Consider the following 26,448-nt stretch of genomic DNA (forward strand, 5'->3'; position numbering starts at 1 on the left):
AAGAATCAGGGAAATATGACTCCATCAAAGGAATACAATAAACTTCCAGTAACTGGACCCAAAGAAATGGAGACTCAGGAAGGGCGTGACAAAGAATTCAAAACAATTGTTCTAAAGATACTCAGCTACAAGAGAACACAATTAACAACAAGCATGAATAACATCAGGAAAACAACACAAAAACAAACTGAGAAGTTCAACAGAGAAAACTTGAAAGAACAAAACAGAAATTTTGCAGCTGAAGAATAAAATGACTGAACTTGAAGAATTAAAAAACAGAGCTTCAACAGCAGACTCAACAAAGCAGAAGACTCAGTGACCTACAAGAGAGATCAATTGTAAGAGAAGAAAAAAAGAAATGTAGAATGAAAATGAATGAAGAAAGCCTACAGGACTTATGAATACCATCAAAAAGATAATATCAGCATCTCTGGAATCCCAGAAGAAGAGGAAAAGAAGTGGAAAGCTTATTTAAAGAAATAATGATAGAGAATGTCCCAAACCTGGGGAGAAATTTGGACATCCAGGTTCATAAAGCTAAATAGGTCACCTCCCAAATTTAATCCAAAATGATCTTCACCAGGACACATTATAATAAAACTGTCTAAAATCAAAGACAAGGATAGAATTTTAAAAGCAGGAAGGGAAAATTTTATCTCACACAAGAGAACACCCATAAGTCTATCAGGGGATTTATCAGCACAGACTTTGCAGGCCAGAAGAAAGTGAGATGATTTATTCAAAGTGCTGAGAGAAATAAACTGTCAACCAAGAATACTTTACCCAGTTGTCCTTCAGAAATAAAGGTGAAATAAAGACTTTCCCTAATAAACAAAAGCTGAGGGAATTCATCACCACTAAACTTGCCTTACAAGAAATGCTGAAAACAGTTCTTCAAGCTGAAATAGAAAGACACAAATTAGTAACATGAAGACAAATGAAAATATACAACACACTGGTAAAGGAATATAAATTATCAGATTCAGAATATTCTAATATTGCAATGTATTGTGTTAATCACTTAACTCTAGTATAAAGGCTAAAGGACAAAAGTATTAAAATAAGTATAGCTACAACAGTTTGTTAATGGATACACAACATAAAGAAATGTAAATTGTGACATCACAAACATAAAACAGAAGGATTAAAAGGGCAGAATTTTGTATGCAACCAAATTTAAATTCTTAGCATAGAATATACTGTCATATATAATTAACTCACAATATAATATATATTATATATTCCAAGTAAGCCTGTATAATATATTAAATATAAAAATATCAAAAGCATACCACTATGGAAAATCATCAATTCACAAAGAAAGACAGCAAGAGAAGAAGAAAGGAACAAGGGATCTATAAAACAGCAAGAAAACATGAATAAGATGGGAATAATAAGTTCTTACCTAATCAGTAATTACCCTAAATGTAAATGTATTGAATTCTCCAATCAAAAGACTCAGAGTGGCTGGATGAATGGGAAAAAAAAAGATCCAACTGTATGCTGCCTACAAGAGGATCACTTCACCTTTAAGGGCACACATAGGCTCAAAGTGAAGAGTTGGAAAAAGATATTCCATGAAAGAAAAAACTACAAGAAAGCAGGGATAGCTATACTTATACCAGACTTTAAGCCCAAAACAGTAACAAGAGACAAAGAAGGCCATTATATGATAAGAGGGTCAATTCAGTCAGAGGATTTATATAAGAATCATAAATATGTAGGCACCCAACCTCTGAGCACCTGAATATATTAAGCAAATACTAACAGATCTGAAAGTAGAAATAGACAACAATATAGTAAGAGTAAGAGACTTTAATACCCCACTTTCAATAATGGAGAGATCATACAGACAGAAAATCAACAAGGAAACACTGGACCATACTTTAGAGCAAATGAACCTGAGACATATATAGAACATTTCATCCAAAAGCAGCAGAATACACATTCTTCTCAAGTACACATGGAACAGTCTACATGACAGATCATATGATAGGTCACAAAACAAGTCTTAGCAAATTGAAAAAGTTTTGAAATCATACAATGTATCTTCAGACCACAATGGTATGGAACTAGAAATCAATAACAGGAGGAAAAGTGGAAAATTCACAAAAATGTGGAAAATAAACAACACATTTCTGAAGCAATGAGTCAAAGAAGAAATCAAAATGGAAATTAAAAAATCTTGAAGCAAATGAAAATAGAAGCATGGCATATCAAAACCCATGGAATGCTGCAAAAGCAGTTCTAAGAGGGAAGTTTATAGTAACAAATGCTTCCATTAAGAAAAAAGAAAAATCTAAAATAAACAACCTAACTTTCCACCTCAAGGAACTAGAAAAAGAATAAAAGACTAAGCCCAAAGTTAGCTACAGACAGAGTAGTCAGGCAAAAAAAAATTTGGCATCCAAATTGGAATGGGAAAAAAAGAAAATTGCTTTCTGTCACAGATAATATGACTTTATATATAGACAATCCTAAGGGCTCCATCAAAAAAAACTGTTAGAACTAATCAATGAATTAGTAAAGTCACAGGATACAAGGTCAACATAGAAAAATCAGTTGCATTTCTACACACCAATGAAAAGATGTCTGAAAAAAAGTGTTTAAATCCCATTCACAATAGCATCAAAAACAATAAAATAATTTGAAACAAATTTAACCAGGGAGGTGAAAGATTTGCACACTGAAAACTAGAAGATTTTGATGAAAAAATTGAAAAAGACAGAAACAAATGGAAAGATATCCTGTGTTCATGGGTCAGAGGAACCAATATTGTTAAAAGGTCCATGTTACCCAAAGCCAAGTTCAATGTAATCCTTATCAAAATTCTAAAGGCACTTTTCACATTAATAGAAAAAATTCTATAATTTATATGGAACCACAAAAGGCCCCAAAATATTCAAAGCAATCCTGAGAAAGAAAAACAAACCTTTAGGTATAACACTTCCTGATTTCAAACTATACTACAAAGCTATAAGAATCAAAAAAAATATATGATACTGGCATAAAAATAGACACATAGATCAATAGAATATTGTTGTTCAAAGGGTAGAAACTTCCAGCAATAAGATGAATAAGTTCTGAAGATCTAATGTACCCCATGTAATTATAGTTAATAATACTGTAATATATACTTAAAAGTTGCTAAGAGAATAGATTTAATTGTTCTCACCACAAAAAAGAAATGTTAATTATGTGACGTGATGGAGGTGTTAGCTAATGCTATAGTGGTAATCATTTTGCAATACATAAGGGTATCAAATCAATGCATTGTACATCCTGAACTTATAAAATGTTCTGTCAATTATATCTCAAAATAACTGAAAAAAAAACAGGAAAAATTTCATCTATAATATGTAAAAAATTTCGAGTCTGAAATAAAAAAAAATCTTTTTCTCTAAAAGGATAAAATTTTGAAGAACAAAAATACACTGGATAAGATGAAGAATGTATTTTATGCCTTTATGACAATAATGCAGAAATGACTGCAATGAAATTTTTATAGAAATACATACATGACATTCATATTAATGTCTAATGTATCCACAATGATTGGTGTTATTTTGATGAATATTAATTCATTTCAGAAGGTTAAGCTACTCAATTTAATGGTATGTTTAATTAATGCTAAGCTACAATAGAATTCTCATGAGATTTAATATGATAGTGACAGGATATCAAGTATATTAATATTGATCAGTGCCTTGACATTGAATATGAACAGGTAAAATTTTTATGACCAAATATCAAAAAGTTAGTAAAAAGTCTGCAGTATGTTTCAACTGATAACAAATCCATGAAAATATCAAAAATATGGGATAAATCAACATTTTGCACAATTTAGTAATCCAAATTCATATGCCTATTTCTAACAACAACGATGATGATGATTATTATGATGAATTATAGCTAACATCCATTGAATGCCTTCTATGTGCTAAGCTCTAAGCACTTTACGTGAATTAACTCATCTATGAGAAATAATTCTAGAACTTTCTACCTAATTTCTATACAATTAGGAAAACTATAGTGATGCTCCTCTGCAAGAAAGGGAGACCCTTAATTATTTATGAGCAAATATTTCACAGCTGGACCTGGAATTGAAGACTCATTGGTATCATCATTAAAATCATCAAAGTAGATGAATGTTCATCCTCACTCAGAAAAATGTTTTTTAAGAAATATCAAGACTGATACTTTTCTTATCATGTAAAGAAAAAACATCTTTATAAATTACAATAGTGATAGACTCCACATTTAAATGTAGTATTTTATTTGTGTATTTTTATAAACTTACATCTAGGTCTACATACATCACATTAAAATGTAGGTCAAGAGGAAAAGGTGTCAACATAGTGTTGATCATAATCTTTTCACTTATGTTAGTCAATTCCTCCCCACCCCACTCTGTACCAAATCTCAACAGATGATTTTATTTTCAGCCTTATTGGGATTTTAGCTACTTAACATGTGTTTCTCACCTTTATCCCACCTACCCCTCTCTCTTCTCTCCTCTTCTCTTCTTTTTTTTTCTTCTTTTCTCTTATTTTTTCTTCCTCGGTCAGGAGATGATACATCTGTATTTCTTTCTAGGGCTAACACAGCTACTTTACACTTTGATGCACAGGGCTCTACTCTGTGGATGACCCACACTCCCTTCTTGAATTTTTAGTTTCTTCCTCTAAAACTAGTTTTGCTTAAGCTCTTCTAAGCTACCAATCCACATCACCACAGTTACAGACAATTTTTCTTTTTCTAATCAAAAGCTCTACCTCTTCACCCTCCTCAAACTCTCTGCAGTACTTAAACTGATGATTAACTTCTCTTTCTTCTAACTTTTTATTCCCCTGGCTTTCATGATGTTGTAGCCCATGGAGATTTCCACCTATTTCTCTGAACAATCTTTGGTTTTCCAATGTTTTTAGTTCTCACATCATCTTTTAAAGTGGCATTTTCTAAGATTCCATAGTAGGCTCTCATTTCTTACTTCGCAATTTCCTAGTTGATATTCACATCCACACCCATATCATCTTATCCCTTGGGGTAGAACTTTCAAACCCTGAACTTTAGCCCTGACGTCTCTCTCAAGTTCCACATCCTCATGTACAATTGATTCTTTGGCATCTCCACATGACTTTCCCAGGCATCTTAAACTTAACATATCCTGAATTAAGAGGATTATTTTTCTAACCTTCAGATCTACCAATTACAGTAACAACAAAACAACAGTATCACACTGTTCCCTGTCTTCTTTCTTTTTGTTGGTGTCATTAACATCCTTTCAGTTACCCAGGCCTAACATTTGAGAATCATATTTAACTCTTCCTTTTCCCTTAACCACTTTTATTCAGTTATCAAATCATTTGATTTTAGCTTCAATTCAATCAAATGAGCAGCCCACTGGAAAAAAAAATCTTCAGTGGCTCCTCATTTCCTAAAATCCACATCTGTCATTTAGGACTCTCCACATCCTGGCTTGTACTTCCCTTTCTAGAACCATCTCTGCCACTCTTCTCCAAGCAACCTTCAGCCAAATATGTTCTTCTTGCTAACTAGCTAATATTTTTCATTTCCATGACATTATTTATACTGCTACCTTGGCTGAAATCTCTCCCTTCACATTCATACACACATTCATCAATTCATTTAGTGAGTACCTACCTACCACATGCAAGATACTGTTTTAGACTCTAGAAATGTGATGGTGAAGAAAACAATGTCCCTACACTAATGGAGCCTATATTCTAGTGATAAGACTGAATTTAAGTAAGTGCACATATAATAAAATGTCAGGTATGAAAAATAAAAATAAGGGGATAGAAGTTACTCCCTACAGTCAAGCACTCAGGGAACTCTTCCCTGAGGGGAGTGACATTTGGACAATAGTCTAAATGATATGAGAGAGGTAGCCATGTTGGGATCTATGTAATAGTAGATACAAAGGCCCTTGACAAGAGCACGTGTGTGTGAGGTACTAGAAGAAAAGCAAAGAAACCAGTGTGGCTGATGGACCTTGAGTGAGGGTTTTCAAAAAAGAAGGTAAGAAACAAGGTCAGAGTAACTGGAAGTCAATCTCCCAAGGCTATGGACCATGGTAAAGGTATGGGTTTTACTCTCAGCGTGATGAAAAGTATCGGGGGATTGAGAGCAGAGGAATGATGCAATTTTATGTATTTTTGAGAAAGATCACTTTGCAGGCATATAGGGATTGTGGAGGTGATGGAACAAATGAATATAGGAGACAAGTTAGGAGGCTATGGGACCAGTCTAAATAAGAGATGATTGTGGCTTAGGATGGGGAAAGTGGGATAGAGGTGGTAAGAAATGAGTAAAGATTAATTTGAAAGATAGAAACAAAGAGATTCGCTGATAGCTGGATATGGGAAATGAAAGAATGTGAGGAATCCTGGATGACTCCTATGTTTGGGCCATGAGCAACGGGGTGTATTATGACATGTACCATCTTCTGAGATAAGTAACATTGGAGACGATTTGGATGGGGAATCAAAAGGTTTTGGACTTGCTAACTTTGAAATGGTCATTAAACTGCAAAGTAGAAATGTGTAGTTATCCTTTAGTTATGAGTCTGGAGTTCAAAGGAGAACTCAAGGCTGGAGACTTCCATTTGAATCATCAGATTTTATTGTGTCATTTGGAGTCATTGAACAGGATGATATCACTCCATTCAGTGATTCTCAACCCTCCCACACATTCAATTAACTGGGGGAGATTTAAAATAAAATCGTGATGTCCCCTCCATCCCCAGACCAATTGAATCTGAATCTCTGCAGGGGGACCAGAATAATGGTGAATACTAAAATCTCCTCTAAGGTGCAACCATGTTTAAGAACCACTGACCTATTGAAATAGTGTGGAGAGAGGTCTGAGTACTCAGCTCTGGGGAACATCAAAATTTAAATATCTGTAAAAGCAGATTACACCAAAGAAAGCTGGAAAAAAAGTGGCCACCAAGGCATGGGAAAATCAGGAGAGTAGTGCAGTGTCCCATAATCCAAGAAAAGAAAGTGTTTCAAGAAGGACAGATGAGCTCAGTCAAGTGCCACTGAGATCAGTTAAGGTGAGGACTGAGAGTTGGGCACTGGATTTGATAATGTGAAAGTAGCTATAACAAGTGGGTTTAGACAATAGGCAGGGACTAAAGACTGACACCATGCATCCAAGAGATTAGAAGATAGAGAAGTAAAGATGGCAAGTAGTAACAGCAACTCTTTGCCATATCCATCTGTTAGGTGCTTTGCCCATTTTCAAGGTCTAGTTAAAAGGCCCAGAAGCCTCCTCTAATCTCACCAGCTAGAGGCAATCTCTCTGTTGCTCAATTTCCACTTGCACTTTTCTTTGAGATGCCAACTTGAACTCTCGTTATTTATGCTCTTTGTGGAGAAAGATCACATTTAGTTAATCTTTCTATGCCCCACAGTGAACGAGTAATAGGTTCTGAGTAATTGTTGACTCAAACTCTAGGAAAGAAAAAGCTTTGAAATATGCTGAAAAAGCAATGAGTGTTACTGAAGTACTAAGTGAGCGGAGTTCTAATGTCACATAACCAGAAAGGAAAGATGCTGAAATTCACTCGGCTGTGAAGTAAATGTGAAGTATTGGGAGATAAAGAAGGCAGAAGTAATCAAAGAGCTGAAAAAACAGTTTCCTTAATTATCTCTAACGTTTTCTTCATTATTGAGCACCATGTGGAGCTAAATGGAAGTTATGTAACAAGACACTGACCCATGCACAGGTGACAACAAACCACGCATCCTCTTCTTACCCATACATAGCTGCCAGGCCTCACCTGAACCACCAGCTCTGCCTATAAAAAGGTAATGAGCCAGGAAATGCTGAAGTTGTAGTTAAGGAGCTGCATAGTCATGATGTTTGTTTGTTTGCTTTTATTTTTTAATAATATAAATTTTACAACATAAAAATGTTTATAAAATCTGCCTAAGTAAGTCAGTGAAAAATAGCAACTCAGAGGACAGGGTGATGATTAATAAGTGTATATTTAATCATGAAAACATGGTGGGTATTAGATTTTCAGTGGCTCTGCAAGTCATAGAAGTGCTTAGCATTTACAGAGTTTTCTCTTTTAGTGGTCTTTAATCTACACTCATTCATTCTACCCAATAACGATTTTCAGTTTAAACTTTCTGTAAATTAAATGTGTCTCAAGTATGTGAACTATACACAATAAAAAGACCTTTGGTAGATTTTGATTTCTAAGTCTTACAAGTCTTGATTGCCTCTTTTGAAGCCCCAAGGCACTAAGCCACCCAAAGACCTGAGTACAATCTCCTCAGCTGTCATCTTTAAACTTTCTTCCCCCTGAGCCAACAATCTTCCCCCAAACTGATGAATAATCCCCAATGTGCAGAACAAAGGTGATTTCTTCTCTATATCTTCCTTTTTAAAGATGATATACATGAAAACTGAGCCAGAAAAAGAATCTTTTTTTTTCCTCTGTGGAAAAAAAAATCAAAAATGCATTTCTTATGAAAGAACGTCACACACAAAAAAAGTAACTGCTAACTAAAACTAGAAATGAAATTTGAACTGTCTTTCTCTAAAGCAAGATAAATATATACCACTTATTTGAACATATGTTTATTTGCAAGAATATGTTAAATCTGGTTAATGATTTAATTAAGGGCTGTATTTTCTGAATCAGAGCCACAAATTTGCCTTCTGGTATTTACCAGAATGTAGATAAAATTATATATTGCACAACACAGCATTTACTATATCCAGTGAGGAATAAAGGGGAAATTATTACTAATTAGAAATGACTTTCAATGCTTAGACATATATCTATTATAGAGGATACGGCTATTCCTAACAACAGAAAACACTCACAAAGCAAATAGAGGTATTCCTTTTAAAGCACTTTTTCCTGATAAACCTTCACATAAAAGGAAAATCTTAGGCTGCTGTGAAAAACTACAATATAAATCACTGTCTCGTGAAGATCTTAAACATTTTTCTGCTTTTATTAACTCTGTGGGGTTTTTTCATAATATCGAAGAACCACTAGCATATGTTGGAAAACACTTGCTTTTTATCTAGTCCATCCTCAAAATCAATTGAGAAATCCCCCTAAAGGAACCTGGAAAGGTGGTGTTCATACAGCATCTTCTTGAACCTTCTCAGCAACATGAAGTTCATTATTTTGTTAGGCAGTCTAAATCATTTTTTAAAACTCTAATTGTCAGAACATTCTAGAACAAATATCAAAATCATGAGCACTGGCCTTCATCCCTTAATATGCTCCTCACCCTAAGGAAATATACTTAAGCTCTTTGCTATTAAGGAAGTGCAAGAAAGAGGCCCTGGAGCACCAAGATTCCTTTTAACAAGTCCTGAACTCAAAACTGCTGCTTGGTTGGTTGGTTGGTTGGTTTTTAACAACATGTGATAGAAGAATGATTTATTAGAACAAATTCCATGAAAAATCATATAAAATAACAATTTTCTGAATGACATCCATAAAACCACCTGAGGACAAATGTACAAGGGGTACCTCTGATAAGCCAGACAAAAAAGTTACTCATCCCAAGTCAAAAGCTGGAGGGGGAAGGAACATTAGTTTGTGAATAAAAAAAAGTAAGGAAGTGGGTGAAAAATGGAGTCTTGGACAAAGGAGAACAGCCACTGCTTATTTCTAGAGTACAGGCTATGGACAACTGTGCAGAGCACGCATGGGGGGTGGGGGGTCTACAGGACTACGACTAGCACCTTCCGCATATGGACACAGCAGGCTGGTGGGGTGCAGGATAGGGGCCAGGTGGGGACCCCACTGCCACTCACACACGTAAACATCAGTTTTGGAGGGGATGTGCAGGTTCACATAACCTATAACTCCGCATCAGCTAAATATAAACACTGAAGCATGCATCTCCCACTGTGTTTGGGGGGGAGCGGCGTGGCCAGACTTGCACCTGCTGGCTTCTGTCCCAACTTCAGTGACCTCTCCCCCAGCAGTCAATCCTGTTCCGCAATCCACACTCACACAGATGCAGAATTTGGCCAGGACTTCTATCCAGCCTTTGTTTCACATTCTACTTCACCACTGCACCCAGTCCTTAGCTTCACAATATTATGTGTGTGTGTGTGTATACATACATAGATATATGTGTGTATATATGTTGAATTCATAAGAATATTTATTATTTGGGGAGGCTTTGATTTTACCTCAGATAAAGTAAAATGGCAACTGAATACTACATTTATATCTGCAATTTAAAATTGTTCCAATGTATGTTTAAATGGGATCAAGTATTTCCCAAAGGCTTTTTAAAAGTGTTAAATTTTCCAGATTCCAAATAGTAAAATAATAAGATATTAAAGTGGAAACTACGGAAAAATCCTAGCCTATGGAAGAATAAAGTGTTTGCATTTCTGACTTTAATAAATTAAACATCGGTGTTAAAAAATAATGTCCTCTCCCTGCTCTGACTTTGTGCTGAGAAGAGAGACATGTCATTACTCTTCCCTACCTCATTGGGAGCACTGTTCTTCCTGGTATGTAAAGGGCAGGCTTTATGCATTCTGCTTTATGCAATGTTGTCTTTCCAGTGTCTAGAAATGACTGCCCATAAATTTCAGCCAGAAATCCATGGGCAAATCAGGTCTACAGTGCTATCTCAGAGTTTGTAATATAGGTATAAAGACTTATTGTGGCAGTGGACCATATATCTAGTAAGCTAATATCTTTATTACTATCTGGTAAAACAAAGAAAACTAAATCAAATTGTTTTCGCCACAAGAGCTCTAAGATATTTGAAAGAATACAGCTGATGGCCCCTGAAATCTATACTCTTGGCTAAAAGATAAAAAAAAATACTGTTTCTTTCCCTTACATCATTGCTCTGGGTTACTTCCCCTGGGATACACCTCAAATGAATTCAGAAAAGTAGCTTCTGATAAGTGCACTGGGACTCTTCCCCTCCTGTGACACTATTTCTGTTAATGCAGCCTAAGATGGCAGCAGATGGGCTATGGCATTAAGCATTGCCAGATGTTTCATGGTTTACATTCTGAGTCATCACTGCAACTCATGTCAAAATTCTAAATGGAAATGTATTCATATTAGCTGAGCCGCAGTTCTAATAGGTTACAGTTCCTATGTGCCTTTAGAGGTCTCTATTTTCATCCCAAATCACTGCCAATCATGGCAAGTGACCGCCTGGTTTATGTCCTGGGTCTAAGAAAATACCTCTGCTTTCTTTCATACTGAACAGTGATCATGGGCTTCCCTGGTAGCACAGTGCTTAAGATTCTGCCTGCCAATGCAAGGGACACGGGTATGATCCCCGATCCAGGAAAATACCACATGCTGTTGAGTAACTAAGCCCATGTGCCACAACTACTAAGCCTTTGCTCTAGAGCCCCGCAAAGCCCGTGCACAGCAACAAAGACCCTATGCAGCCAATAAATAAAAATAAGTAAATAAATTTATGAACAGTGATCATTTCTTACTTTATAACTTCTAAAATTACCTTTCTATTTCCCCATATACACAAGACCTTGGCTAGGTTCTATCTTTATATGAGCCAATGCTTTTTTCTATATATGTTACCTTTTTAGTCCCTAAAAGATGTCTTTAAAAGGCTCTGAGGACAAATGTCCCTGGGAAAATAGAGACATATTTATTGTTTAAAACAATTTCTTTAGCTTATCGGAAGTGAAAACATACATGCAAAAATTACTGATTTTATTTGGTTGTAAGTGACATCAATATCCAATTGGCTGGAAAAGCAATAAGCCATCTTAAAAGTATACATCTTAGCTATATTAACTATAAATCTGATAGTTTCAAAATGAAAACTTTTTAGAGCATTCTTGATAAAGTTATTTATCATAAATTACTAAAAATGCTGGCAGAAGTATGCTTTATTGCATCTCCTAACTACTTTCCCTTTCTTCTGCTACAAAGCAGGATAGTGGTTATCTTAGCACTGTCAAAAGAGTACAGAGTATAGACATTACATGATTTTAATAATACCCAAAGTAGTCTGAATAACTTTTTTAGATAATATTTTCAAATCTTTATGTAATTGTGCTCAGTACAAAATATGAGATTCATTTTCCTACAAGGTCAATTAAATATCCAATTAAAAGTTACTCCCACATATCTTCTTCCCATAGCTGTCACTGCAAATTCTCTAGGGTCATCATCTCTCCACTGATTTGCACATCGTACAGAATCATTCATGCAAACTGTATTCCAAATGGCTTTAAAATATTTAAAGTTCCATTTTACAATTTCTTCTGCTCAGTGATCAGTGTGGTGAATCTCTTTCATCTTGATAAAGGTCATAAAGTTGTTTTATTCTTCAAAGTGCCTAATTTTGTGGGTTGTGGCAAGAAGGAGTGAAGGGGACAGCAGGTCAGGTCATAAAAAAGAAACAGAGTGCAATCAGCACCAGCAAAGAGGCAGGACAATATTTAGGAAAAAGCTACACAATCTTCCTTCATTCTGGATATTTCTTTCCACCCTTTGATTATAACTTATTCAGTCAGATGGCCATTGTGCATGACTCAGCAGAAATGGACAGATGAGGGACAGAGAAACAAATTTTGTCTTTATAATTTCAAACATCTAGGTTCAGAGGAATACAAATAATTTTTACTCAGAGTCAATATATTTAGGAGAAGCTATGGTCAAGTAGAAAAAAAATTAATAGTTTCTTTCCTACCTTTTCACCTCCCCAAAGTGAAAAAAAATGCCATGATTTGGGGGAGACTAGTGATAGAGGAAGTGTGAAGAGTGGAAAAGGACTGCGAAGGATTGGAAATTATCAGGAAAGGACCCAATCTGGAATGAACAATAGACAGGAACAGAGCCTAGTACAGACCACCAATCTAAGGGGCAGTTTCATTATATTACTGTTGGTAAATGGTGAAGATTTAAAACAAACTCTGTGTTGGATGAGTCAGGCCTAAATAAAACCTTCCATTCTAAGTTTAATCAGGTAAAATTTAGTAGAACTATAAGAACTAACTGAAAGTGGAAAAAGGTAACAGTTATCTCAGAAACCAAAGAACTGGGTAAAGGATGCACATAATCCAACACCAGCCTTAAGCTAATCCATCTATTATATATGTGCCCAGGTGAAGAAAATAAAATTTATTCTCAAGCACTTGCAGAAATTAACACAAACAGGAATTAAAGCAAAAATAAATTTTCAAGTTTCCACAAAACCACAAGAATCACAAACAAAATACAGTAAAACAATATTAGAAAAATTACTGTCAAAAAGGTAATGCACACAGCACACTAAACCAAATGTCTCAAAAAATAAATGGACAATCTTGAATAATTTTTAGGTAAAAGTAGAATTCAAAATGGAAATTACCAAATTTTTTTAAAAAACCATAACGAACCACACTACATTCAAATTTAAGTGTTTCAGCTAATGCAGTAATAAAAGGGAGATGTCTAGCCTCAGCTCCATTTACTAGAACACTAAGAGGCCTGAAAATAAATGAACTAAGTTTTCACTGAAAGATGGCAGAAAAAGAATAAGAAAATAAAACACTCTAAATAAAGTAATTATTAAGTCAAGTGACAAAAAAAAGAAGAAATAAAGCCATAGATTCAATGAACAGATAAATAATTTTTACAATAATAAAAAAGACAAAACTTTGTTTAGAAAGAAGAAAGGTGTGAATAAACAACATCAGTAATGAAAAATGGGTAATTATTCAGTAATCTATTATTTAAGACTAAATACCATATGATCCAGCAATCCCACTTCTGCGTATATATCCAAAAGAAACAAAATATCTCAAAGAGATTTCTGTACTCCCATGTTTACTGCAACACTATTCATAATAGTCAAGATATGGAAATACCCTAAATGTCAGTTGATAGATGAATGAATAAAGAAAATGTGATATATATATCTATATATCTCATTGTCTTACTGTTGGCAAATGGTGAAGTTTAAAAGTTTAATCAGGTAAAATTTAGTAGAACTATAAGGATTAATTGAAAGTGGAAAAAGATAACACAGGTATCTCAGAAACCATCAATTCAAAAAATTCGGTAAAGGATACACATAACCCAACACCAGCCTTAAGCTAATACATCTATTATATGTGTGCCCAGATGAGGGGAAAAAAATATATATATATATAACTGAATATTATTCACCTATATAAAAGAATAAAATCTTGCCACCTGGGATGATATGGATGAACCTGGAGGACCTTACACTAAAAGAAACAAGCCAGACAAAGAAAAACAAATACTGTAAATACACTTATATGAGGAATCTTAAAAAAAAAAAGTTAAATTCATAGAAACAGACAGTAGAATGGTGGCTGCCAGGGGCTAGATAGTGGGAGAAATAGGGAGAAGTTGGTCAAATGGTTAAACTGTCAGTTATAAGATGAATAAGTAATTGGGATCTAATGTACTACGTAGTGACTCACTTAATAATACAGCATTATATACTTGAAATTTACTAAGAGAAGATCTTAAGCATTCTCATCATGCACACACACACACACACACAAAGGCAGCTATATAAGGTGGTAGATGTGTTAATTAACTTGATTGTGGTAATCATTTCACAATATACACATATATCAAATCATTACATTGTACACTTTAAACATATACAATTTTATTTGTAAATTATACCTCAACAAAGCTGGAAAATTTTAAATAAAGATAAAAGTAATATAATACACTTATCAACATTCTGGGAATAAATATGAAACTCTAGATAGCATAAAAAATATTCTAGGGAAATATAAACTAGCGGGGCCTCCTCTATGAATAGCTGCATGATTGAGACGGCCTATACTGGCAGGGAAGGTGAGGAAGACTCCTTGGCCAGCTCTGGACTTGTCCAGCACCATGACACTCACGATTGGGAGGAGCCATACAGGAGTGCTGAGTGTGAGGAGGTATTTCACACTGGACAAAGAGGTTACCAGTGCAGTGAAAGTGGGCAAGCTTGTAGCCACAGAGAGGAATATATCCACCTGGGAGAAAAGGCTTATGAGTGCAGTGATTGTGGGAAAGGTTTTAGCTGCAACTCCAGCCTCAGGGTACACCAGAGAATCCATACAGGATCAAGGCCTTTTGAGTGTGCTGAATGTGGCAAATCCTTTGGCAGAAGATCTCACCTCATTCAGCACCAGAAAACACACACTCAAGAAAAACTTTATGAGTGCAACCAATGTGGGAAAGCCTTTGGCCGCAAGGACACACTTACTCAGCACCAGAAGATTCATAGCGGTGAAAAGCCTTATGTGTGCAGCATTTGTGGGAAAGCCTTTGTCCGTAAAGATGCACTTAATGACCACTGGAAAATCCATACTAGAGAGAAATCTTCTGAGTGTGATGTATGTGGGAAATTTTTTAGCCACAGATCCTATGTTAAAATACATAAGAGAATTGACAGTGGAACAAGGCCTTACGCGTGTAATGAGTGTGGGAAAACATACATCAGTAAGCCCCACCTTAGTCGACACAAGAAAGTTCACACCACAGTAAAGCCTGTGGATGAAGCGAATGTGAGAAATTCATCAATAAGTCCAGCCTCATTTTACACCAGAGACTTCCCAATGGAGCAAGACCTTATGTGTTCAGCAAATGTGGGAGAGCCTATAGAAGACTCTCCCACCTTGCTTGACACATAAAAGTTCACACTGAAGAAAGGCCTCATGAGTGAAGCAGTTTTGGTGCTCCTTTGCCTGCATTTATAAAGTTCACTTAGTACCAGAACCTTCACACTAGAGAGAGGCCTTAAGAGAGTGGGGAATGTGCTTTCTCCTTTCTCAACATAGAATGACTCATAAAAGAGAAAAACTCTGAAAGTAGCCTTTGCAATGAAGCCAGCAACAAGAAGTTGAACTTCATACATCCAGTATCCACACAGGAGAGATAACTTCAAGTACCAGGTATGTGGGAAGCTTTCAGGAGCTACTTTACTTTTTCTAACCTTCCCAGGACCTTCCCTTGGCCTGACGTATATCATTACCAGTGTCTGTTGCAGAAACTGTCCCACTTCTATCATCAGTCAGGGGCCACACACTGTGTTTCTCTTACGCCAGTGTACTCATCAGGTGAGGCAGAGTGCTGCTCTCTCTCCTGTTTCCTGGAGGAAATCAAGAACCCACTGGGAATCCTCTTTCCCTACCCCCTGGTGGTTTCAGTGTGGACATGACCCAGCTCTGGCCGAAAAGATCTGAGCTAGAATCTGCTGCAGTTTCCCAAAAGTTTCCATTTTCCATGGACAGTATTGACTCTACATGGACTAGCTGAACCGGATTTCTCCAGCCTCCAAATCACCCAACCTTAGAACTGCCTGTACCACACTGATCTAACTTGTGCAATTAAAAAGCATTATTGTAAAAAAAAAAAAAAAGCCTTTGTTCTGTTTATCTGGTGGGGTTGATTGAGAAAATAAATGGGCTTTCAGGAAACAGGGCTCACTGAGCTCATTTCTTCCTTTCACACCTACAAAGGTTTTGATTGCTTTCCACTGTTAGGAACAAAACTACGACTGTGGGCTGAGCTAAATAGCTAAGCAGTACGGTAGGCACTAGCCACATATGACTATTGAGCACTTGAAATAAGCTAAGGTATGCTGTAAGCATCAAATGCACACTAGATTTCCAAGACATAGTATGAAGAAAAAAAGAGAAAGAGTGTAAAACATCTTATAATCTTTATATTGACTATATGTTAAAACTATTTTGAGTATATTGGGTTAAATAGAATGTTATTAAATTTTTTAAAAAAGAAATGGCAACCTAAATGTCCATCAACAGATGAATGGATAAAGAAGATGTGGTACATACATACAATGGAATATTACTCAGCTGTAAAAAGCAATGAAACTGGGACATCTTTAGAGACATGGATGGACCTAGAGACTGTCATACAGAGTGAAGTGAGTCAGAAAGAGAAAAACAAATACTGTATATTAACACATATATGTGGACTATAGAAAAATGGTACAAATCAACAGGTTTGCAAGGCAGAACTAGAGACACAGATGTAGAGAACAAACATATGGACATCAAGTGGGGAAAGCGGGGAGGGTTGGGGGCGGAACGAATTGGGAGACTGGGATACCAAATTGTACACTCTAAATATATGCAGTTTATTGTAAAAAATAAAAAAATTAAAAGTTAAAAAAAAAAAAAAAAGAAATGGGCTTTGCCCACATAAAGACAGGAATACCTTTTGTGGGAGTCCCAAACTATGTGTCTCAGAGAAGATAGCACGATGGCAGAGAACAGCTCTCAATCTGATTTGGCCTAATTGACAATGGTGGCTGATCCCTCTTAAGAAAAGCTATTCAGCCTTGCAGGATTTATTTTATGACCTAGATGTCAGGATGAGCCCTAAACTAACCCTGATGAAGGGCTAATTGGTATGACAACCTCCAGGGCTTCTAGGAACAGAATGAGTTGTCACTTTTCCCCAGGGGGTGTCTCACATTCCCCAACACTATTGATAGCTGTCTCCCAAGACCTATCCAGAAGTCATAGCCCCTGTGAAGTCTAAAATCTGGTAGGTAGATAAGCCCTACAGGGGCTAAGTGGGAAATATAATTGATATATTTCTTGTTCTAATGCATAGAATGTTATCTTTGATGATGTTCAAAAGTATTAAGGGTTAAAGGTATAAATTCTATTTTTATACTTTCTCAAATTTTAAGCCTTAACACTTAGTAAAGCTGACACTGGTAAATATCGTTTTACTTAGAAATCCTAAAGTAGGTTTGACTATATCTTATTTAGAAAAAAAACTTTAAAAAAATTAATGAAGTATATCTTTTAGATTAAAATAAGCATAATATAGAAATACTGTGTACAGAAACACTGAGTGGTGGGGAGTGTTTGAGGTTGTGGCAAACTAGAGGTTATGTGTCTGTTCTCAAGAGCATACACAAATTTCATATGACTATGGCTCTGTGGGTTAAAAGTGTACAGAAATTCTTAGGACCTACAGACCTCTTTCTCTCCTGTGACCAAGGTCAATGTCAAAACAATCTGAAGTTTTCCTGGATTCCTGTACCTCCCTGGGCTGTTGACCTTATGGCCATCACTGCACAGACAGGCACCCTAGGGCAGAGAAGAGAGATTCTCTGTAGTCTTGGATGGGTCTTGTGACCAAGCCAGTGTTTAGGAGGGCATGGTCTTAATTGTTCTCCAGTTTTTGCTGCTACTGAGGCAGAGCTGACCCTACCAAGATATGGGAAGTGGGAGATGGCTGAGTTGATATAGGGTTGGTTGATTTTCCAAAAGAAATGGGAGATCCAGATCTTTATGTAGACCCATGTTATCTCTTAACAGCTTTATTGGTGTATAATTGGAATACAATAAACTGCACTTACTTAAATTGTACAATTTCATGAACTTTGACATATGTATGTATAATACCATCACAACAATTAAGGTAATGAACATATTATTACCTCCAAAAGTTTTCTCATGCCCCTTAATAATCTCTTCCTCTTGTCCCTCCCTAATCCACATGCAAGTATTGATTTGTTTTATCTCATAATACATTAGTTTGCATTTTCTAGAATTTTATATAAATGTAATAGAGTTTGAGTTTATTTTTTTCTACCTTCTGCCAGTAAGCATAATTGTTTTGAGATTATTTACTGTTGTGGAGAATATCAATAGGTTATTTTTTTTTGTTGCTGAGTAATATTTCACTGTGTATGGATGTTATACAATTGTTTATCCATCAGTTGTTGATGGACATTCAGGTTGTTTCCAGATTCTGTCTATTAAAAAGAAAGCTTATTTGAAGCAAAAAAAAAAAAAAAAAAGGAAAAAGCATCTTTAATGACTTCACAGAGGCAGTTCCCTTGCAAAAGAAAGGCAACTCCTCAAGAACAAACCTCACCACTCATATTGCTTCCACACTGCCCTTGAAGGGTCAGGTTCTAGCACGGCCCAGGGGAGAATTTCAAGATACAGGGATGAAATAACACCTATATCCAATGTAACTGCAAGTTCTTGCTAATTTGTATAAGCAACAAATCAGGAAATATTGTGGGAATGGATTTTAAGCTTGCTGGACCAATGAGACCAGAACCTAAGGTTAAATTGGGTAAAATTTATCAAGATGGTAAACTTACCTGATATTTGGCATTTAATGGACAAGATGAAGCAACTGGAAGTGGATCTAACAGTTTGCTGAAGCCTGGATTGAATGGTGGCCTACATAAAAGAGTTCAAATGACCCAGAATTTCCCTGGGATAATTTTTCTGTACCTCAGAGGTACAACTCCTATAAATTACGTTTCCAAGTTTTCTTGTCCTCTGACTTCCATGTAGGTTCAGCCAAGTGGGAGGCACTTATGGGAGACTGAAGGACAGGAAGTAGAGAGAATCCAGGTTTCTTCTCCTCACTCTATGCTTCATCTGGCTTCTCTGGCAATGTCGGCATCTCCTTTACTCCAGTAGCACTTCCAGACAGTCCTGCCACGGTTCCGACATTTACCAAGTGATCTTGGGCCCTGGACACCAGTAAGACAATCCTAGCTTTGTCCCTCTAGCCTAGAGCTGGTAATTGCTTCTTGCTGATACTAATCTCTCTGTTGCCCCACCTCCCCCCACTTTTGGGTTCCCAAGAAATCCATCAACTGAGTAGCCAGTTCCCTGAATTAAACTCCTTCTATTTAAATACTTCTTTAAAGTATTTTTAAGTCCTAATTTTTCTGGTTGTACCCTAACTAGTAACTAACTATGCTGAAAGAATGGAAGGAGGAGGATAAGTGTGTGAGTAAGAAATATGGGAGCTAAATATTCTTTAGTCATGGTTTCTGCAGAAAACAGCTTATTCAAAAGGTAGCTGAAGAGAATTTAATGAAATGACTATTCATAGAGTTAAGGGAAGGATTAAGGAACCCAATAGAAGCAGTGATGCACCCAGAGACTTAAGAATAGTAGGAAGGTATTCACAGACTTATGAAAGAAGGCAAGGGAGAGAGCAGGGTTACTAGAACTGGCAAGACCTATTAATTGTGGGAAAGGGCCCCCCAATAGGAGTTGTGGCCACCAATAGAGGAACACAGCCACTACTAAAGTGTAATCTGGCAGGGAAGGATCATCAGGGAGGGTGAATAGACACCTGACTTTTCTTTGCTCCTGACCTTAGATCTCCTGCCAATACCTGTCATTGGCAAAATGCAAATGATAAGCAAAGCTCAAAGGGGCTGTGGTGATCCAGACTGTAGAGGTCATCCTCCCAGGGCATAGAACAGAGCAGAGAGAGGTAGAGATTGGATCTAGAGGAGCAAATAGAGATTGATCAGTGTACTCAATTTCTGAACTGAAAGCTGAGAGCACTTGCTAAAACGGAAAAATCAAGAAATAGCTGTAAAACTGTATGTCTGGGGAAAAACACAGTTTACCTTTACTCACAATACTTCTGAAACCAGATGTGTGAGATTTTTCCCACACAACTCTCCAATACCAGCTGAGTGTCCTGCAATTGAATTCAATTCTGGTACTAACTGGAGTTAGCACAGACCCCACAGGTTAAGGGCTCAGTCCCATAAGACTGCTCCCCTCCTCAAGTGCCAATTACAAGTAGTAGGTCCCCAGTTACTGACACTTCTGTCTGACTTGTGTACAAATAAGAGATTCCCACAGCCCGCTTCTTGAGTTTAGTAATTTGCTGGAATGACTCACAGAACCCAGGAAAACGGCTTTACTTACTATTGCTGGTTTATTACAAAGGATATTTTAAATGATGCAAATGCACAGTCAGATAAGAGATGCCTAGCGCAAGGTCTGAAAGGGTCTCATGCATAGGGGCTTCTGTCCCCATGGAGTTGGGGTGTGCCACCTTCCCACCATGTAGATGTGCTCACAAACCTGGAAGCTCCCCAAGCCCCATACTTTTGGAATTTTTATGGAGGCTTCATCATGTAGCCACAATTGATGGTTAACTCAATCTCCAGCCTTTCTCCTCTCCCAGGAAAATGGGGGTTAGATCTAAAAGTTCCAAGCTTCTAATCATGACTTGGTTTACCAGCCCCCATCCTGAAGCTATCCAGGGGCCCACCAAGAATTACCTCATTAGAACCAGAACACTCCTATCACCCAGGAAATTCCAAGGGATTCGAGAGCTCTATGTCAGGAGCTAGGGTCAAAAGACTAAATATTAGAATAAAGATGTGCCTAGTTCTTGTCACTTAGGGACCTCCAAGGGTTTTAGGAACTCTATGCCAGAAACCAGGGGTAGAAACCAATATATATTTTTATATTATTTCACAGTATATTATATATAAAAATAATACAGCGAAAAGACTTGAAAATGATCGCTTCTGAGTGAAATGTAAGAGTTGGAAAGGAGGATGTTATTAATACGCCATAATGAACTATTTGACTATTATATTTTAACTCGTGTGTGTGTGTGTGTGTGTGTGTGTGTGTATGTGTACGTATTGTTTTGTGTGTCAGTCTCAGACTGTTAATAGCCAGTATTGTGGCTGGACCGGCCCTTGTGGTTCTTATTATGATTGCAAGACACCCTTCAACAATAACCATCAGGGAAGTGAGAAAAAAAAAAAAGGCCGTTTATTGCTTACAGGTCCTGGAAATTACATGGCATACCTGGGGCCACGTGGTGAGGTTGCAGGTAGAGAGAGAGAGGGCGGGGGGGACCTGGGGTTCTGCTTTTATTGGGGTTGAGGGTGGGGGACCAGGGGTTCACCAGCTCACTCTTTATTGGTAAATTTAAAACATGAGTGGATTGGGTTATTTGCTTTTTTGGTATTAAGCTGCATGAGCTGCTGGTATATTTTGGAGATTAATCCTTTGTCCGTTGCTTCATTGGCAAATATTTTCTCCCATTCTAAGGGTTGTCTTCTTGTCTTGTTTATGCTTTCTTTCACTGTGCAAAAGCTTTTAAGTTTCATTAGGTCCATTTGTTTATTCTTGATTTTATTGCCATGATTCTAGGAGGTGGGTCAAAAAGGATCTTGCTTTGATGTATGTCACAGAGCCTACTGCCTATGTTTCCCTCTAAGAGTTTTATAGTGTCTAGCCTTACATTTAGGTCTTTAATCCATTTTGTGTTTATTTTTGTGTATGGTATTAGGAAGTGTTCTAATTTCATTCTTTTACATGTAGCTGTCCAATTTTCGCAGCACCACTTATTGAAGAGGCTGTCTTTTTTCCATTGTATATTCTTGCCTCCTTTGTCAAATATAAGGTGCCCATATGTGCTTGGGTTGATCTCTGGGCTCTCTATTGTGTTCCATTGATCTATATTTCTGTTTTTGTGCCAGTACCATACTGCCTTGGTCACTGTAGCCTTGTAGTATAGTTTGAAGTCAGGGATCCTGATTCCAGCAGCTCCATCTTTCCTTCTCAAGATTGCTTTGGCTATTCGGGGTCTTCTGCATTTCCATTCAAATCATAAAATTTCTTGTTCTAGTTCTGTGAAAAATGCCATTGGTAACTTGATAGGGATTGTGAAATCTAGAAACGATAAATGCTGGAGAGGGTGTGGAGAAACGGGAACCCTCCTGCACTGTTTGTGGGAATGTAAGTTGGTACAGCCACTATGGAAAACAGTATGGAGGGTCCTTAAAAAACTAAAAATGAAACTACCATATGACCCAGCAATCCCACTACTGGGCATATACACTGAGAAACCCATAATCCAAAAAGAAACATGTATCATAATGTTCACTGCAGCACTGTTTACAATAGCCAGGACATGGAAGCAACCTAATTGCCCATCAACAGATGAATGGATAAAGAATATGTGGCACATATATACAATGGAATATTACTCAGTCATACAAAAGAATGAAATGGAGTTACATGTAATGAGGTGGCTAGACCTAGAGTCTGTCATGCACAGCAAAGTAAGCTAGAAAGAGAAAAACAAATATTGTATGCTAACTCATACATATGGAATCTAAAAAAAAAAAATGGTACTGATGAACCCAGTGACAGGGCAAGAATAAAGATGCAGATGTAGCGAATGGAATTGAGGACATGGGGCAGGGTGGGGGACAAAGGGGAAGCTGGGACGAAGTGAGAGCGTAGCATTGACATATATACACTACCAAATGTAAAATAGATAGCTTGTGGGAAGTCCCTGCATAACATAGGGAGATAAACTGGATGATGGATGATGACTTAGAGGGTCAGGATAGGGAGGGTGGGAGGGAGTCACAGGAGAGTGGGGATATGGGGATATATGTATAAATACAGCTGATTCACTTTGGTGTACCTCAAAAATTGGCACAACATTGTAAAGCAATTATATTCCAATAAAGAGCTTTTAAAAAATTTTAAAGAAAATATAAAACATAAGAGTGGGAATTTAAAGCTCAGGAAAAGAAAAAACAGGTGGCCCAGAGGGGAGGGAGGTGCGGGTAAGCAACCTGGCTCTTTAGCCATGTGGCCGACAGTGTGTTTATCCAAGATGTCCATCACTGAAGGGAATGCTTCTTTGAAGTGGATGCCTCTGTAAAGCTTGAGTCAGGCACTTGCGTTACAAAGAAAAAAACTGTCAGGATTTCACACTATATAAACATCTATCTATCTATATCTCTCTATCCGTCTATATCATGTAATTTAATTAAAAATAAAGTTCTTCAAGGATGCAGATGCAGAGAATGGACTGGAGAACTCGAGGTGTGGGGGGGGGGGGCGGGGGGTGAAGGGGAAGCTGAGATGAAGCGAGAGAGTAGCACAGACATATATATAGTACCAACTGTTAAATAGATAGCCAGTGGGAAGTTGTTGTATAACAAAGGGAGTCCAACTCAAGGATGGAAGATGCCTTAGAGGACTGGGACGGGGAGAGTGGGGGGGACTCGAGGGAGGGTGGGGGGGGAGTTGAGGGAGGGAGGGAATATGGGGATATGTGTATAAAAACAGATGACTGAACTTGGTGTACCCCCCAAAAAATAATAAATAAATTAAAAAATAAATAAATAAAGTTCTTAGAAAAGAGTGAAAACACTTTTGTGTCAATATATAGGAATGATTTAAATGTCAAAGGCTATTTGAGTAGAGTCGTGTGCATATGTGGGTATGTTTACAGAATGAAAAGAGAAAGCAGAAAGCTGGAGAGGTGGGAAAGTTTTTTGAATGATGAAATATTATCAAAAAGCAAGGAGAATATAGGAGGAAATTGGGTCAAGAGCACAAGTATGGGACTAAAACTTCTAAGAGCAGCAAAAGGGTGGTAAAGATTAATATTCGTGCAGATTATGGATAAATTGGAGACCAGACATTGAGAATTTTTTTATCTGAACATGCCCCTTTATTGATAAAATAGATGTTATATTCATCAGTTGAGAGTGAAGGGAAATAGAATGGGATGTAAGGAAAGTCAAGAAGTTGTGCAGTAGCTGAGATGGAGATAGAGTAAACATTTGTCTTCCAAAATGGGACACTTTTGACAGTGTGTTAGTTTCATGTGGCTGTTGTAACAAATTACCATGAACTGGGTTTGTTTTAAAAAAAACCCTGAAATTTGTTCTCTCACAGTTCTGGAAGTTTTATATCAGTTTCACTGGGTTGAAATCAAGGTGTCGTCACCAGTCATGCTCCCTCCAGGGTCTCTAATGGAGAACCTGTTCCTTGCCTCTTCCAGCTTCTGGTGGTTGCCAACATTCCTTGTCATGTGTCTGCATAACTCCAGTCACCGCCTCCATAGTCACCTCACCTTCTCTTTTGTATCTGTCCAATTGTCCTCTGCCCTTCTCTCACAAGTTTACGTGTGATCGCATTTAGGGCTTACCCAGATAATCCGGATAGTCTCATCTCAAAATCCCTACCTTAACCATATCTGCAAAGACCTTTTTTAAAAATATATATGTTAGCATTACAGGATCCAGGGATTAGAAGGCAGAAATCTTTGGGAAGTGGGGTGGGGGGGCAGTTAAGGCATATTCCAAAGGAAGCAATTATCCTTGAGGTAGAGGCAGGAAGCTGCTGGCCCACACACCTGTATGTGCATCCTAATGAATGCAGCTCAGCACCAGGGTATGTGGATTTGATCACTCTGCAGTAAGCAGCCTTCACAAATATATGCAGTAGCCCTAGATGGATACTAGTTGTTTGTGAAAAACTTTGGAATTCAAAGAAGAGAAGTTGAATTTGAATCACTGATTAAATACAGATACAGAAAATGTGGTGGAAATAGCTGATTTCAAAATTCCTGGTTGACATTTGTTATGAACTTCAGGCACCAGAGAATCTTCTTCATGATCAGTGGGCACCAAAACTTCTAAAGCAATATTTTCCCAATGTTTCTGCTAGCTTCTTCCTCATGCCTTATCTCAGTTTCTCAATTTCCCAGATTTCCACATGGGAATCACAATTTGGTATAAGCTATAATCTCTTCCCAATAGGGGACATTGAGATCTGACTTTTTTCTTAGATTGTCTATTTAAACTCAAATCCATTAGATAATTTCAACTAATTTTTCAACTCTATGCTGTGCAGCTTAAATATGAACTTCTTAAATTGGAAAAATACAATTAAAGTAAGAAAATTAAATGTAAGGCAGACATATCCTTCTTTTTTTCTTTTTAAATTTTGTATATACTATTCCCCAATGTTCAGTTGCAAACTTCTGAGGAGCCAAAATTCGTTTCCTTAATGAAATAAAATGTCCTATTTAAGCAAAATAATTTCTTCAGTTCTCCTAATTCAAAGGAACATATTCAGTTAAAGAATGAAAGTGATGAAATTATTTTGGATGAAAAACAAACCCAGCCCTGTTAAAGATGCTACTTCAAGAATAATATATAATATTTATTACTCTGTTGAAAGGTAGTTATGACAATATATAAGCATTGTTTTGAGTTGATAACAGTATTCTATCAGTTCCAGAATAAATTGTATCATGTAGTTTCTTGATTTAATGTACACATAAATAAAAAACAGATCAAAGCAAAACTCATTTTTCATACGGAAATGAAAGGGAATGAAGAAATAATGGTAAACTAACCATGCTTTGCTCAACCCTGTAGTAAAGCATCGCACTACATTGAAAACAATTCTATTAGATTTTAAACCTGTGGATTGGCGAGCTATTTTTGCTATTGTTTCCCTTGGAAATGCACTGGGTATGCACACACATAATCCAGTACATTTCTCATATGCAGAAACACTTAAAATTGAGTAAAAACAAACAGGCTTCTAATCTCATGACATTTGGAAAACAGCATCTGGAAAAGAAATTAGAGTATGGATTTGGCAGTAAAATAAAATGACAGAAGTGGATTCCCTCATCTATCCTTCTTCAGCTTGAGCGAGATCTAAATTAAGAAGATGGTAAAGAAGGTAAAATGAACCAACCATAAACACAGCAACCCATTCCAAAAGCATTTTTGTTCTTGAATGTGCCAGTGATTCATTTATCTATCAATTCTTCCAACATTTTTCTGTAACTTGTAAATTTTGAAAGTT

At 36.9% G+C, this 26,448-nt stretch overlaps 1 protein-coding gene across 1 annotated transcript; it reads left to right on the top strand.

Annotated features, from left to right (window-relative positions):
* The first annotated feature begins 14,808 nt into the window (after positions 1 to 14,808).
* LOC130841558 (gastrula zinc finger protein XlCGF7.1-like) lies at positions 14,809 to 15,669 on the top strand. Its single transcript, XM_057717677.1, has one exon. The coding sequence runs from the start codon at positions 14,809 to 14,811 to the stop codon at positions 15,667 to 15,669; it is 861 nt and encodes a 286-aa protein (XP_057573660.1).
* The last annotated feature ends 10,779 nt before the right edge of the window (positions 15,670 to 26,448 follow it).

The sequence above is a fragment of the Hippopotamus amphibius genome, chromosome X (genome assembly GCF_030028045.1).
Source record: "Hippopotamus amphibius kiboko isolate mHipAmp2 chromosome X, mHipAmp2.hap2, whole genome shotgun sequence".
NCBI lineage: Eukaryota > Metazoa > Chordata > Mammalia > Artiodactyla > Hippopotamidae > Hippopotamus > Hippopotamus amphibius.

Excerpts from the sequence above, each read along its gene's own strand:
- LOC130841558 (XM_057717677.1), top strand. The coding sequence starts at position 14,809 with ATGATTGAGACGGCCTATACTGGCAGGGAAGGTGAGGAAGACTCCTTG.